This window comes from Megalops cyprinoides, chromosome 23 (assembly GCF_013368585.1).
Source record: "Megalops cyprinoides isolate fMegCyp1 chromosome 23, fMegCyp1.pri, whole genome shotgun sequence".
NCBI lineage: Eukaryota > Metazoa > Chordata > Actinopteri > Elopiformes > Megalopidae > Megalops > Megalops cyprinoides.
In genome coordinates, this window is record NC_050605.1 from 14461474 (window position 1) to 14476121 (window position 14648).

General features: G+C 43.2%; 1 protein-coding gene across 1 annotated transcript; it reads left to right on the forward strand.

Annotated features, from left to right (window-relative positions):
* Positions 1 to 922: 922 nt before the first annotated feature.
* iqub (IQ motif and ubiquitin domain containing) lies at positions 923 to 9335 on the forward strand. The gene is made up of 12 exons (XM_036518465.1): positions 923 to 1277; positions 1633 to 1764; positions 2527 to 2694; positions 4196 to 4371; positions 4878 to 5033; positions 5406 to 5616; positions 5705 to 5880; positions 6252 to 6422; positions 6932 to 7108; positions 7398 to 7646; positions 8216 to 8401; positions 9112 to 9335. Exons 1-12 carry the CDS (start codon positions 923 to 925, stop codon positions 9307 to 9309), a joined length of 2355 nt encoding a protein of 784 aa, XP_036374358.1. The 3' UTR covers positions 9310 to 9335.
* Positions 9336 to 14648: the final 5313 nt, after the last annotated feature.

The following is a 14648-nucleotide window of genomic DNA, read 5'->3' on the forward strand; positions in this document are numbered from 1 at the left end:
ATGCCATGGTGGAAATTACGGGAACCTTTGACCGAGCCACCAGCTGCCAACCAGTGGAAATGCCCTGTTTAAAGTATTCAGAATCTAAAATATTTCTACACCACCAGCCATTAATGTTCATATCTATTTTTGAATTTATTCAGTTCAAATTCAAATGTCAAATATTTGTTTTATTTGTGTGTAAATATTTCAACAATAAGAATATATTTCGTATTCATTTTAAAGTCATATCTGAATTATTCCATTCAGATTCTGTGACAATATTTGCATATAATTTATATTAATATTCTTGACTATTTTCTGGTTGTAGTTTCCTACTTGCTTTTTATTCACAAAAGAGTCAACTACATTATTCCCGCAAACATCGTGCAAAATGTATAATTCACTATATTCAAATAAACTGCCACCATTCCTTGCAAAAAATAAATGTATTTCACGCAACAAGTGGATTTATGGCATTTTAGTTGGCAGTAATCCGCGCTTGGACTTGGACTGTAGAAACATGTCGGGTATGGTGTTTACCCAATCACAGGACTATGCGCACAATGCGAGTAGAAATGCAACGCATTGGGTATAATGGGACCCATGGGTCGAGTCCTCCCATGTGACCGTTACCATGGCAGCGGAGAAACACTTGGGTCAAGAGTACTGGGGGCTGTGAGTGTATGTGTGGACGGGCTACTAGATGTAAGCATAATATCAACAGAAAGCCACAGTGTAATTTGTTTCCTGAATGATATGAACATTTCGAAATTTGTGTGGTTTATGAAACTAATATTGTTGAAAAACTAGTTCGTTACAACGCATGCTGTTCGCTTGCTACCTAGTTAACTAGGCTACACCACAGTTCCCTGATTCTGGTTCATAAACGTATTTAGTCCGCTGTCTTGTTAGTCCGCCTCTGATTTTAATCATAGAGGACATGTCCGAACAACGCAGTGAAATCCCCAATCTCCGAGAGGAAAAACAAAGCGTACCAGAAGTCATAACGGTAACTCTTGAGAGAGGTGACCATGTCGAAAACTTGGAAGAGGCACCGCAGACGCAAAGTGTAGTAACCCAATCGGAATTAGAAGCTACACCGGACGACAAAGCAGAGGAACAGGACTGTCTTGTTGAGGTCCCAGAGGACCAGTCTGAAGTCGATGAGAGCAGCGAAACTTTGGACCCTTCCCAGGGCCAGACAGAGGCTCAGGTGGATCTGCGTCATCCGGAAGACGTGTTGGGGCAGACGGAAACCACATTCTCCGCAGATGTGGGTAACTCCACAGCCACAGGTGAGAAATCAGTATCGACAGTTACATGTTTAGCTGCTATCATGACAGCCCAGTTGGTGGCAGACAGTATATTGACGGATAGCATGTGAACTTTTTTTCAAATTACCATTGTAGTAGCGGCACAAATTATGAGATTCAAATTGTTTTCAGCTTACTTGAAAATCCAAAATGGGAGCGCACATCAGTTGTTGGATCCCAAAAGTGTTTACTGATTTCTAAGTGAAGACCCTAGTAGATTGATGGAAGTAGTTAAGGCTATAGTTTGATAGGTCACATAGACTAATTCTCACTGTCAGTGCACATAGCCAAGTAATGCTGTAAGACAAAGGTGAATTGATGTTTTCACTGTTTTAAGTGAAGATGCTCCTACCTGGGGGACACATGATGACTGTGGCTTTTGCCATTGGCCTCACTGCTCAGGAACTGAAGAATCACTTTGCAGACAAGCTGAAAATACCACCGGACATCATACAGGTGTCACTTGATGGTAGGTTTTTTAAAACATTATATCAGGAAGTTCAAAGTGTTTAAGAAAGGTGCCACCCTCTTTTGTGGAAGTGTCCAAATACAGACATTAAATTATTATTATTATTGATAATTATTAAAAATGTATGCATTTTTCAGCTATTCATACCAGAAAAAAATGTTGTGGCACTTCAAAACCACTTCAAGTTCAAAATCCCTAACTCCCACATCCCCAGTAACCACAGTTTCCGGTCTTATGGGCATCACAGAAAAAAGAAATAATAATATACAACCGCAGCAGCATTTGAAAGGAAAAAAAAACATGCAAAATTCCTGATGATGATAGTTCCTAAAGGATGCGTCAGCTTCTCAGATTTCAGCTGTACCACAACTCCTGCATTTTTCTCCAAACTCCCTTTCATCTGCAGGACCTCTAAGCTTCTGTTGAAATCTTAGCTTTCCTCTCCTATAACTTACCTCTGTGCAGCTCCTGAGGAAGTCCTCTAGAGTCTCTTTCAACTCACAATTCAGCTTCTAAAATGCACAGTAAAACAATGTATTTTATTAAATGATAGATGTTTTACCCATTGATTAAATATTAAATGATTTTTGTAAAGGTTTGATGTTTTTAATTGTTGATGTGATGTAGTGTGTGGCGTATTGATAGCACCACAGTACTAGCCTACATGTGCATGCATGGTAAAGGAGTGATTTTGATGCAGCTGGTGGTTCAACTTTGTCCTGAAGCTGTAGCACTGACAAGGCATTTTGCTTTACCTGACAGGCAACGCTGTTACGGACTCGGACACTCTCATAAGTTTGGGCGTTCAGCCACATGGCACCATCCAGCTGGAGATGTCCTCCATAGATCCTGAGAACCATCCCATCCGACCAGTCAAACTCCAGACAGAGTACAACATGCCAGATGTCATCACCATCAGGGTCCAGACAGGTTCATACAGGTTTACGTTATTTTCATGATTTGGTGGGGGTGTCACAGATATTCAATGTTACATACAGACATTGAGGTCTTTCCTTCTGTCATTTCTACTTCCTTGTTTTTGAGGCTCAGGTTGGTAATATGAGCATTTGGTGCAAGTTGCATTGCTGCGCAAGATATGGATTTTCTTAGACTACACCCCACCAAGAATGTTCACAACAAGCCAGCAAAATCAGAAAATTCTTATTGATGTCATAGAAAGCGAAGTTATAGCTTGATTGCACTACAGCTCCCCCCCACCCCCCCTCCAACTATTACCTAGTGTCATGCAACAGCCAATTAACACACACACATTGTTCATGTGTCATTGAAGACGCACTGATATTCCACTCAAAATAACTACATTTTGAATACAGTAACTTTCATTCCAAGTTAAGTATTTTTATTCATGTTCAATTGATGAAAATGGAGGAGAAAGAAATTGTGCTAATTGAGTTTTATTAAGATTTGTCCAAGTAGTTTTTTGCTAATTTTTTTACTGTATCTGACCAAGTTTTGGAAAGGAGGTCTAGCTAGTTTTGGGTTTTGGGTAGCTAGTTTGTTAGTTAAATCTGACTTTTTACGTACTTTATTTTGTTAGTGAAAATGGAAGGAGCCTAATATTGCAATCAGTGAAGAATAGACGTTATTTAGAAAACTAATATCATGTAACAAGTATAGAATTGATGGAAATAATGTCAAATTAAATTACATTAAATGTGGAAAATGTGATTTGACATTGTGTACAATTGAAATCATTCATTTCAATTGCTTGTAAATTAGTTTCATGTAACAGTGAAGTTATGTGTAAGGACACCACATTCAGCTAGACTGTGCAGCTTTAAGTATGTGCAAGTTGCTCGATGTGACATTAGCCTTACAGCTTTAACAATGGCAGAGACCAAGCTGAAGATATAGTCCATATGGAACATCTGTGATCGTAGTACTGTGAGGTCACATGTTGAACATTCCGCACACAACTTCACAGTACTAGATTCCACCACACTGGATGGCAGTTGAATTAGTAGAATCAATTACTGCAAGTGTTCAAGGAACTCTTTTTGTGCATTTGGATGTAGACATAAGTCAAAGAAAACAAAAATTCCCACCAAAGGACAGATCTGTTTGCCCTGAGGAAAGGTTAACAACAGCAACATCCCTTCCAAGTTGTGTGCATTTGTTTAGATAGATAGCAATGTATTCCTCAGTTAAACAATTCTTTCTGTCGCTATTTAATTAAATGTATTTAAATCTCAGGTGCTTTATTTGATGAGTGTCTTTGCTGTAACTGAAAGAACTGGGCATCATAATGTTAGGGTGCCTCGCTGACTGGCTGAGGGGATCCTGCAGAAATGATTTCTTACCACTAGGGGGCAAAAAGGAGCACAAAGCACTGTAGTCACTGTCAGCATGAGCAGTGCTGCTTCAGTTCTTGTAGATGTCCTCACTGAGATATAACCCTCTCTCTATGCAGATGGGGATACATATCAGGATGTTGTGGTGGAGATAGAGAGGGCCACACAGAAGAAGGCCTTTTTGGGAGGATACCGTCATAAGGTCACAGGGACTGAGTTTCACCACAGTGCTGTACAGACACTGCCTAAGAGGCCAGCTGACAAAGGGGTGGAAACCTTTCGTCGGGACACTCAGGTAATGTACCTGAAATCACTGCGTTTTTGAAAGGACTGGGAGTAACTCTGATGTGCTGGCTTGCATCGCTGCCTTAAGGCTGCAGGGTCCAGAGCATTGATAAAAATAATGACAACAATCATTATTTTGCAGCAGCAGCAGTGCCCCAGCGGGGAATCAAACCAGCAACCTTTTTGGTTAAGAGCCCTGCTCCTTACCACTACACTTTCTTTGATCTCAAAGTGCTTTGCACTTCAGGGGTGGTGACTCACCTCAACCCCTACCAATTTGTAGCCCCCATCTCATCGATTCACAGCAGCCATGTTATGCCTTTTATGAGTGGTAACCCACACAACAGTGAAGGGGGAGGAATCTAAATTCCCTTACTGTGCCATTGCCTAATTAGGGAGGTGGGGTGTCTTTGACTTTTCATATGGATTTAGTTTAATTTTTTATGTTTTATTGGCTTGGGTTGGGTTTGTACTAATTTTTTAGAATGAAAAAGTCTTTGTGTTTGTACCCTGCAGACAGTGGAGACTAAGAGCCAGGCCCAGCAGTGCACCAGCACCACAGCCACACAGATGACCAGCATTGGCTGCTACATGTCTAACATGGAAGACAAGCTGATATCTCCCGGGCAGTATGTCACCGCAGATGAATGTCTCGCAAAGAAACTGAAGGCAGTACGTTCACATACGAGAAACTTTGGAAAAATGCTTCTATTTGACAACTTTGAGGCTGAGTCGACTGACCGAATCTCTCTGCGTGTGCGTGTGTGTGTGTGTGTGTGTGTGTGTGTGTGTGTGTGTGTGTGTATGTACGCACGTGTGAGTGACATGCTGTGCGGTGATAGCTGTATTTCTGTATGTGTGGGTGTGTGTTCCACAAGTAACAACTTTGTGTGTGTGCATGAGTGTCTATAAGTGAGACACAGATGATAGCTATCATCTGTGTCTATTAGTGAGACACAGGTGATAGGCTATTCTTCTGTGCATGAAAGTGTGTGTGTGTGCGCGTGGGCACACTGTCGATAGCGGTGTTTCTGCGGGTCTCAGGTGGTAGTGCTCCAGGTGTACGTCAGGCGCTGGCAGGCCAAGCGCAGGATGAACGAGCTGAGGTGTGAGAAGGAGCGACGGCTGCAGTGGCTGGAAAAGGAGGAGGCGAGGAAGAAGAGGGAGAGGGAGGAGCAGAAACAGGCGGACTTGCAGAGGAGGATGAACCCAGAGACAAAGGAGGACTTCTCTCTGCTCTACAGTGCCCTAGAGAGTGAGTGTTTTGGGCAGTGCATTTGCGTGTAATTGCATGCCTGTATGTGCATGTTTAAGACTTGACCTCTCCATGTCCCTGTCGTTAGAGTGGAGGAGGGAGGAGGCGGACCGCATCAATGCCACACTCTCGGGGGCGGAGCGCAAGTGTGCCCTGTACACCCTGCTGAACGAGGAGGCCCAGCACATCGCCTCCATCGGCCAGCATCGCCTCGTGGCAGCAGAGAGAAGCCAGGAGAAGGCTGTTCAAACCCTCCTGGACAAGGTGAGGCATGTCCCACTGGATTGCATCTCAGAGCAAGCCTACACCAGCACCAGCACTTCTCAGACAGGGTCACCATGGGAGAAACAGCAGTGGCAGAACTTCTCTACTCTTCAGGTCTTGGACCTTGTTTGTGCAATGTTACATATGTATACTAATGTGGCTGTTGCAAGCGACAGTCCCCCTTTAGGAGCGATGTATTCCACCCCCAAATTGCCAGATAAAATTTCTCAAGGAGTCACAGCAACTATCCTCCCACAATCCCCCCACCCCATGACTCCACTCTCCCTTGTCCTACCATTTGTACAGGTGCATTTTTTGAGAGCCCATGAAATCTGCGCCTCAAAGTTTACCTTCCATTTGAATCATTTCAGTGCGCTGCCCCTAAGAAATGGCGAGCGAGTGACGGGAAGATGATCGAGATGGACACAGTGAGCACCATCAGAGCCAAGGACCTGCGAGACCTCTATGCCAGCGTCAACATGCAGGGTCAGAGCCAGGACGAGAGGCAGGGCGTGCTTCTGGCCCTCAAAACCACTGTCAAGGTGATGTCTCCACCACAGTAGTGCATCAGCATGTCCCCCACGACATGTGTATTACAACACATTACATTAAGTTACATTCATGGAGTGTCACAACAGACATTCTGCCTGTAGAAGTTGAGTTGTGGTAGATGAACTTGCTTGGTAATTTGTTCAATAGCCAGAGAAATAAAATTCAAGTGGTACATCGGATTAATTAGACATAATGACATTCAGTATTGTGTTGAGCTTTGATGTGCAGAGTTCTCTTTGAAGATTTGTACAGAGAGATATTCAGACAATGTTTATGTTGAGGGAAATTGCAGTATTGTTCTGTGTTACATTACCACAGCCCTAGTCTTCACCCTCTTCCCATCTATGTCATCATAGTCTGTTCATCCTCAAACACACCAATCAGATGCATCTCCTACCTCCTCCTGAAACAAGCAGTCATGTTGGCGGCCCCACCCAACCCCCATAGGAGGTGTCAAGTTCACCCTACTGAGATGATGGTGACTTCCTCTTTCTCACAGGAGCACGACTGCAAGCTGACGCGAGAGATCTTGGAGCTGATCGACAGGGAGACGGACCTTTTGGCTCGAGGAGTCAAGAAAACCAATCTGGAGGGGTTGAGGAAGAGGCTCTCCACCCTCTTCCTCCAGTACATCAAAACCCCCGCCTTCAACCCAGAGGTGTCCAGCCTGCTGAAGGTGTGTGTTGGTTCTCCATGGGAGTGGTACAGTCATTAGATATGGCGGAGGCTCTGTCTGGTGTAGGAAGCAGTGCTTGCTGCAACACAGCATTCCTAATTGTGTCTTTTTGATTTGTCTAGTCAAGAGAAGTCAGTCAGTATATTTTGCATCTGTAATCTGGAATTTTGAGAATGAATGACGCACCTCAATACTTGACTGGGTAGTAAATTGTGGATGTAGCGCAGAAAGCATTTCCCTAAGGTGGTGCGGACTAAAAGAGCTCCATTCCATCGCGCACCATGAGCAGGTTCCCCCGGACTCCACCCAGCAGAGGAAGAAAGTCTACCGCTGCAAGAGCTGCAACAAGTACCTGCCGTGCACCGGCTTCTCCCTGTCGGTCAGCTCCAGCCAGGTGGCCCGCTGCCGTCAGTGCCTACAGCTGGACAACGAGGCGCGCCGCCGCGAGGACCTCTCCCTCTACAGGAAGATCCTCCAGCACCTTCGCTACACAGAGGCAGAGCGCCACCCGGAGGCCAAGATCACTTACCTCCTACAGGTATTACATGTACACGCCACCTGTGTGCGTGCATGTGTGTGTGTGTATCTGTGCGTGGGTGCGTGTGTGAGTGTATGGTGGTGAGTGTTGGTGTGTGTATCTGTGTGTGGGTATGTGTGTGTGTATGAGTTTGAGTGTTTGTGTGTATCTGTATGTGTGGATATGTGTACGTGTGGGTATGTGTGTGGGTATGTGTGCGTGTGTGCACATGTGTGTGCGTGTGTGTGTGTGTGTGTCTGTGTGTGCGTGCGTGTGTGTGTGTGTCTGTTTGTGTGTGTGTGTGTGTGTGTGTGTACGTGTATGTATATGAGTTTGTGTGTTTATTTGTGTGTGTGTGGATATGTGTGCGTGTGTGGGTACGTGTGTGTGTGTGTGTGTGTGTCTGTGTGTGTGTGTGTATATGAGTTTGTGTGTTTGTGTGTGTGGATATGTGTGCGTGTGTGGGTACGTGTGCCTGTGTGTGTGTGTGCGTGTGTGGGTACGTGTGTGTGTGTGTGTGTGTGTGTGTGTGGGTACGGGTACGTGAGCGTGTGTGTGTACGTACTGTAAGAGATGTGTTCCTGCATCAGGAGCAGGACCTGCGGTACCTGGTTGACATCGTGTGGGGGGCACAGTCGGCCCTCAGCGCGTGGGACGACCTGCAGGACCTGGAGATGGTGCGCTGGGACAGGCTGCAGGAGTGGAGCCCCTGGAACTGCATCCTGCTCACCAGGGATGAGGCCAAAGCCCACCTCAAGGTGGAAAATATCCATCAGGTACTGCAGTGTGCCCCATAATACAGATACCTGCCTTTATCCTCTCAGAAACAGGCATGCAAACCCACAGATGCCCACACTTGCTAATGCTGAACAGATTAGTGCCTCAGTACCCTCCTTAAATATTGTAAATATGATGTTGCAGATTATCATGAAACAAAAACTCTTTCCTAGATTACTGTTATAAGATCCTATTCTTTAAATGTATGGATTTAGGAATGAGTGTTTATTTGTACCAGAAGGTGGCAGTCTAAGTCTTACATTTTTTTGTTTTTGTTATTGTTTCTTTTTTTAAATGACAGAAGATATGCCTTCCCTTCAATTTCACAAAAAGGAGGCTGACATGGCGATATTTTGAAAGAAAAAAAAAAAAACTAGGCAAGATGCCCAGGCTTTCAAGCAGAGTCCACTTTATGAAACCTGTCATCTCCAGTCAGCATGTGGCTGTGCTCATTATAGTCACTTCCTAACTGATGGAATATCTGGGACTGAAACTGTTGAGGTGGAATATGAGCAGAGCCATTATGTCAGCGTGTAGGGAATTGCAGTTCAAATTGATGCGGAAGGTACAGGGTAATGATATTGACCCCAAAAAAAGCATGGAACAAGAGGGCCGAAAGCCGGGCTTTAATGAGCGCTGTCATGGGCCTGAGCCGGGCCTAAGTCTAAGTCCCCCCCCCCCCCCCCCCCCCCCCCCCTTCCCTCTGCAGGCGTACGGATCGACATTCGTCCGGAGGCTCCAGCACAAACACATGCTGGCGCAGAGTTACTTCTCACAGATCCCTGACATGGCAGCCCTCTTCAGTGACATGGACTCCGAGCCTGCCGCCCACTCCAGTCTCCTAATGGCCGAGCATGACGCCACGGCGACAGAGACAGAGCCCCAGACCACACCCGTTCAGGAGTGAGTCCAGCAGATAGGTTGCACAGTGTACCGCCCCACCTAATGGCAGGTTAAGGTGACCACGGTGTCAGATGTGAGCTGTATTTGTACACCATATAGAAATACAGAATGAAAGCTCCTCAGTTGCCTCGTTTCTTTCCGCCTCCCTCCTCCCCCATCATTTGTTTGACAAATGATTTTGTGTTGACTCGTTAAATCTTGCTCTGACCTCCCAGCTTGTCCCAGACTGAGCCTCTCTCCCTAAGCTCAAGAGAAATGACCGCTTCCCTATTTAGTGTTTCCGTCCCCTCCGAGGTTTCACAGTAGTGACAAGAAATATGTGAGGAGAACAGGCGAGTTGACGCATCGCTTCATTTTTGCAGGCATCTTAACAGCGGGGTGCAGCTCACGTGTTGCTGGGGTTCACGGATTTAATTTGGGGGGGAAATGCTGTTGTTTTGTGTTTGATCCGGGGGTCTCATCGTCTCCATTTCTCAGAAGCAGCTGCAGGTTTTGTCAGCTGTTTTATCAATGGAGCTGAAGTGCTTTTAGAGTGCAGGGTATCAGCGCTGCCAGGCCGCAGCGTAGCCCTAATCCCTTTGAAGTGTTTCTCAGTATCCAGGGATCTAAAGGCAACCCTCAGTAAATGTTTTTTGGAAAGAAAGCCATAGATTGTGTTCATATACTTACACATTACATATAAGATGGTAATGATTGATTGATATCTGTAAATGTTGTTTTTTTTTCCATAAACGAGTGACTTCAGACCTTCAGGGCCTTCCACTGTTACTTGAATTGTCTCAGCTTATCAAAGCATTAAATGGACCCCTCCCTACAGCTTCCGACCTGTCACATAGTTAGTGGTGCTGTTCAGAGACACTGCATATAATGATAATGATACTGTATATACAGTTTATGACTAATTACAATTCACACTGCCTGTGTGTGCAACCTACAGATATGTGTGGAAGCTGTCCCCATAGCAACCACTGTGGCAGTAATTTGTGCCACAGTAATGTATAATTTATGTGCAATTTCCCAGTTAATTAAGAACATGTTTTGGAATAATGCATTTCGTGGATTTTGTGGATTAATTATTTATCTGATCTTATGGTTTATATAGTGTCCTAAAATATCAAACCATACGAGAGCTTTAGGGTAGATTAATAATTGTGACTAAAGATAGCATCTTTGATTCTTCCAATGTTGCATCTGTTAATTATCATGTTACATACTCACCTGTTTTAAAGGAGTTGTCTGCAATGGTTGCTAAACCATTGCAGATATTAGAATTAATCTCTAACAAATCAAGTTCAGTTCAGTACTTCTAATGTACTCCATTCAACGCATAATTCACATCATCTGGTCTTTGCAAATATGGGGATGATTTGCCAAGCGGTACATTGAAAATATTATAAAATTGATTCAGGAGAATGCAAGTAAGGTAGCATAAAGAAAATTACATTATAATTATTATAAGCTACATTTAATTTATGGAATCATTTTAATTTCTCTCTCTTGAAAGTTGAAGATCCCTGTCTGCTTGAACAACACCAAGACAAGCTTTGATTTTCCGCAAAGTACAAGCTTCTTGCACGTCTCTCTAAAACTGATTCACCCAAATAACTATCGGCGTTACCAGTCCCACAAGTTAAATCGGAAAGGTCATTTCAATCAAATGAACCACGCAGACCTACTGACTCTGACAGGTGTGTGGCTCTACACAGTGCTGCGCTTAGAATGCTATGTGTCACCTGTACGTAATGAGAGTTTGGCTACATCACCTTGCCTCCAGTTCATTTTAAATATAAAATGAACTCACTGACCCAAAATGGGAAGCCTTGGAAAGTCCGTCAGGGGGTTGATTGAGATTTTAGTCTGCAAAGCCTGTTATGGTGTCCAAATGCACCTTTCTCATTTTAAAATGTGAGTTTTTTGTTAACATTTAGCATTGTTGGCTAGATAGCCATCAATGGTTGACTCAGAAGCTACTGTGACTTATCCACCATAAAGAAGGAAATCTAGCAGCCCATTACTGTAAACTATGCAACAAGTTGTCTAACTTGCATGGCTCTAAGCCAGTAGACATATTGATACACATGGTGAGACAACTGTTGCCAAGTCTTCAGTGCTAAAAGTCACTAGATTTCCCTAAAACAGTCCGTTTTGTGGAGAGAAATTGGAGGGGTAGAGGAGCTATTCAGAGAGGGGTAGGATCGGCAGCTAGACTGAGGAGTATTTAGCTTATCTCTTTCATTGTTGGGCACCCTTGTTTGATAAATGCATGAAATGCATGTTTGTTTTCTGGTTACTTTTTAAAGCAGAAATTAAATTTGATTACCTCTGTGTGCAAACATTGCTAGGATGCTGAAAAAGTCTCCAGGTCTGGTGACAAAGTCGGCTCGTTGGCAGCTCTCCAGGAGACACATTGCGAGGGGAAGGTCACACAGGGTTACAGTGATGTCTCCAGGTTACCTGTTCTCTTTCCAACTCTGACACCATGATTCTGCTCAGAATCTTAGCAGCTTTCCCCGTCTGTGATAAACCTCTCACTCGGTCTGATTGATGACTCCATAAACGTTTCCCACCAGCTATAAATACAAATAATTTATAACAGTTGAATGATTGATTATACAGACCTCAGGTCTTTCTCCGGACGACACACTAAGCCATGATGTTGAACTTTGTAAGGTGGTGAAGGGTTACAGCAGAACAGTAGGGTTGGAGTATAATAAATCTCTTTTTTTTTTAAGAAGAAAAAAAACGAATGACCTCATTTCAGTTATTCTTTAGGTTCGTCCTGATATAAACAGAGGTCACAGTGCGGGTGTTAGACACTCAGAGGAGATCTTGGCTTTTGAAGAAGCCCGCAGCCCCCCTACACAGCCTGCGTTTGCCCTCACTCCATGCATACACCCAGTCTGCGCTCCACGTTCCACTCGGACAGTTCTCAGCCATCTCGGTGTGCGTTTGCCCAGTCTGCCCCTCGCGAGCGCCCAGGACGAATGTGCGCACTGCCTCATTGCGGCAGCGGCGTTTGTCATGCTGGAGCTGAGGTGTAGATGTGTAGGTGTCTGTGCATGAGCTGGGTCAGTACAGCATGGGTTTGCCTAGGGTCCTCTTGCTGCTGTGTTGTTAACACTCGTGTAGGTTGCCGGAGCCGCACTCTTGTCTCCGCCGCCATGCCCTCTCCCCACCTGTGAGATTCGATCAGCTCGACTGTGTCTGATCAGCTGCATCAAATCTGTTCGCTGATTCTGTATTAAATGCATGTTGTCACATTAGTAAATTACAGTGGTCTTAGGTTTGGGATGCAGTGTACATGGACTGCGTTGTTGGCAGTCAGTGTATAATGTAACCTTTTTGCTTGTGTGGGCTGTTTTATCAGTGGAACTGTTTACTTGATAGCCTGACTCCAGATTAGATCTGAAAGGATGATGATGGCAATGATTATTTGCATCATTAGTGGTAGTATTTATTCAAGTACCTACTTACATATAAAGCTAAGGTGGTGTATTACATTAAACATCATAAAACGACAATAACTACTGCAACTTAGTGATAAATATAGTAAATAGCTGTAATGCAGTAAAACGTAGCAGATAGTAATCTTTGAGTAATGTACTTGCACTGCAGTGAAGTGAGCGTAGAGCATAACGATGATCTTAAAAATATACCAGCGTACCTTAAATCATTGTGTTTGTATGATACCAGACAATGAAGAGAACAAAGAGCAATGTTTTTCAATGCCAACGCCAATGCAAAACATGCAGTACATGTCTACATGCACAGCAACTAACAATGAATTACACTGTATTTGTAACAGAATTGATTTAAACATGTGTCTAAGGTTTGGGTCAAGTACAGATTCTCAGAACCAAGGTGTCGCCTGACCAGGTGTGCTTTTAACTGGCACTGGAAGATGGTGAGTGGCTCTGCAACTTCACACTTTTATTGGATGCGAATCATCATAACTATATTGGATGTGATATCAAGAATTGTTTCCAAAACTTTTATTGTTGTCTTTCCCAAGAATTACACTCCTGGCACTGGAGTGGCACAGATGATATTCTGAAACAAATAATATTTTACAGCACAAATATTACCTCAGTGTCAATTTTTAGGCAACAAGTACTGCAATTTTGTTAATGATAACAATGGTAATGAGGGATAAATTATGTTTTGCTGTTTTTTATATTTATATCAACAGGAAAAATGTTAAGACTACTTGGAAGCAAGCATTGCTTAATTTACAGTATATTACATAAGTGATACTAAATGAAGTTCTCAGAGAAAATATGCTTCTAGGAAAATTACTGTGACCTCAGTCTGTAGTCTCAAAATAAAATGTGCTGAATTTGCATTACCAGAAGGAAGTTGACTGTAGATGTGTGTTTATCACTGTCTTTCCATTATGCCATGCCCAATTAAAATAATTGGGCTGTCCTCACACGATTTGTAAGATAAGCCATACTGGAACATTGTAATTTTTAATACAGCAGTGTCATTATCTAAGGTACAAAGAGCAATCAGTGATTTGAGGTGTTCTGAGAGTTATGTAGAGTAGAATAGTTTCATTCATTAGCCCAGTTGGATTGGCATCGTGTCTCAATTTAATATTGTTCTTTCACACTTTGAAACATAGAACAGAGTTGTGTTGAGATGGTAATGAAAGCTTGTTAGATGTCAAAAATGTATGATATTAAAATCTGTGTTTTCATTCCCATCTCCCCCATTACAATTTCATCTATCTATCTATTTATTTATCTATCTATCTATCTATCTATCTATCTATCTATCTATCTATCTATCCATCTGTCTGTCTATCTATCTGTCTATCTATCTGTCTGTCTATCTATCTGTCTGTCCATCCATCCATTCATCCATCTTATGAACAAACACATCAACAGAAGCGTAACGTGAGTGCACTTTGTACATTGCAAGGTGCAACTCTACATGTTTTACAATGTGAGCTTTATCATTGCATAATTTGGATCATGTGCATTGTGATATTTTTGGAAATGGCAAATAAGGACACAGAACAGGAGGTCAATTAATAATCAATCAATCGGTCAGTCAATGAAGCATATTTGATCTCACGTAGTCCTCTTAACAATGGTCGCGGCACTCCAAAGAGTGCTTTGCAGAAAAGCAGTGCAGAAATGCGGAGCATACCTTGCAGTTGAATGAAAAAGAGAAGCAATTATAGACTAGCAAATAGAAAAGATCAACTAGTTGCACCCATGCACCCATGTTAACAGATGTGTTCCGATGGAGTATAATAATAAATATTGTACTGCTGTATATGTTTGCTCTTGCTTGGACAGAAAGCACATGCAAAAGCTCCACTTAGCAGGATTATGT

Coding starts and splice junctions, on each gene's coding strand:
- iqub (XM_036518465.1), top strand. CDS start 923: ATGTCCGAACAACGCAGTGAAATCCCCAATCTCCGAGAGGAAAAACAA. Junction 1,278..1,632: donor GGGTAACTCCACAGCCACAG/GTGAGAAATCAG, acceptor CACTGTTTTAAG/TGAAGATGCTCCTACCTGGG. Junction 4,372..4,877: donor CCTTTCGTCGGGACACTCAG/GTAATGTACCTG, acceptor TGTACCCTGCAG/ACAGTGGAGACTAAGAGCCA.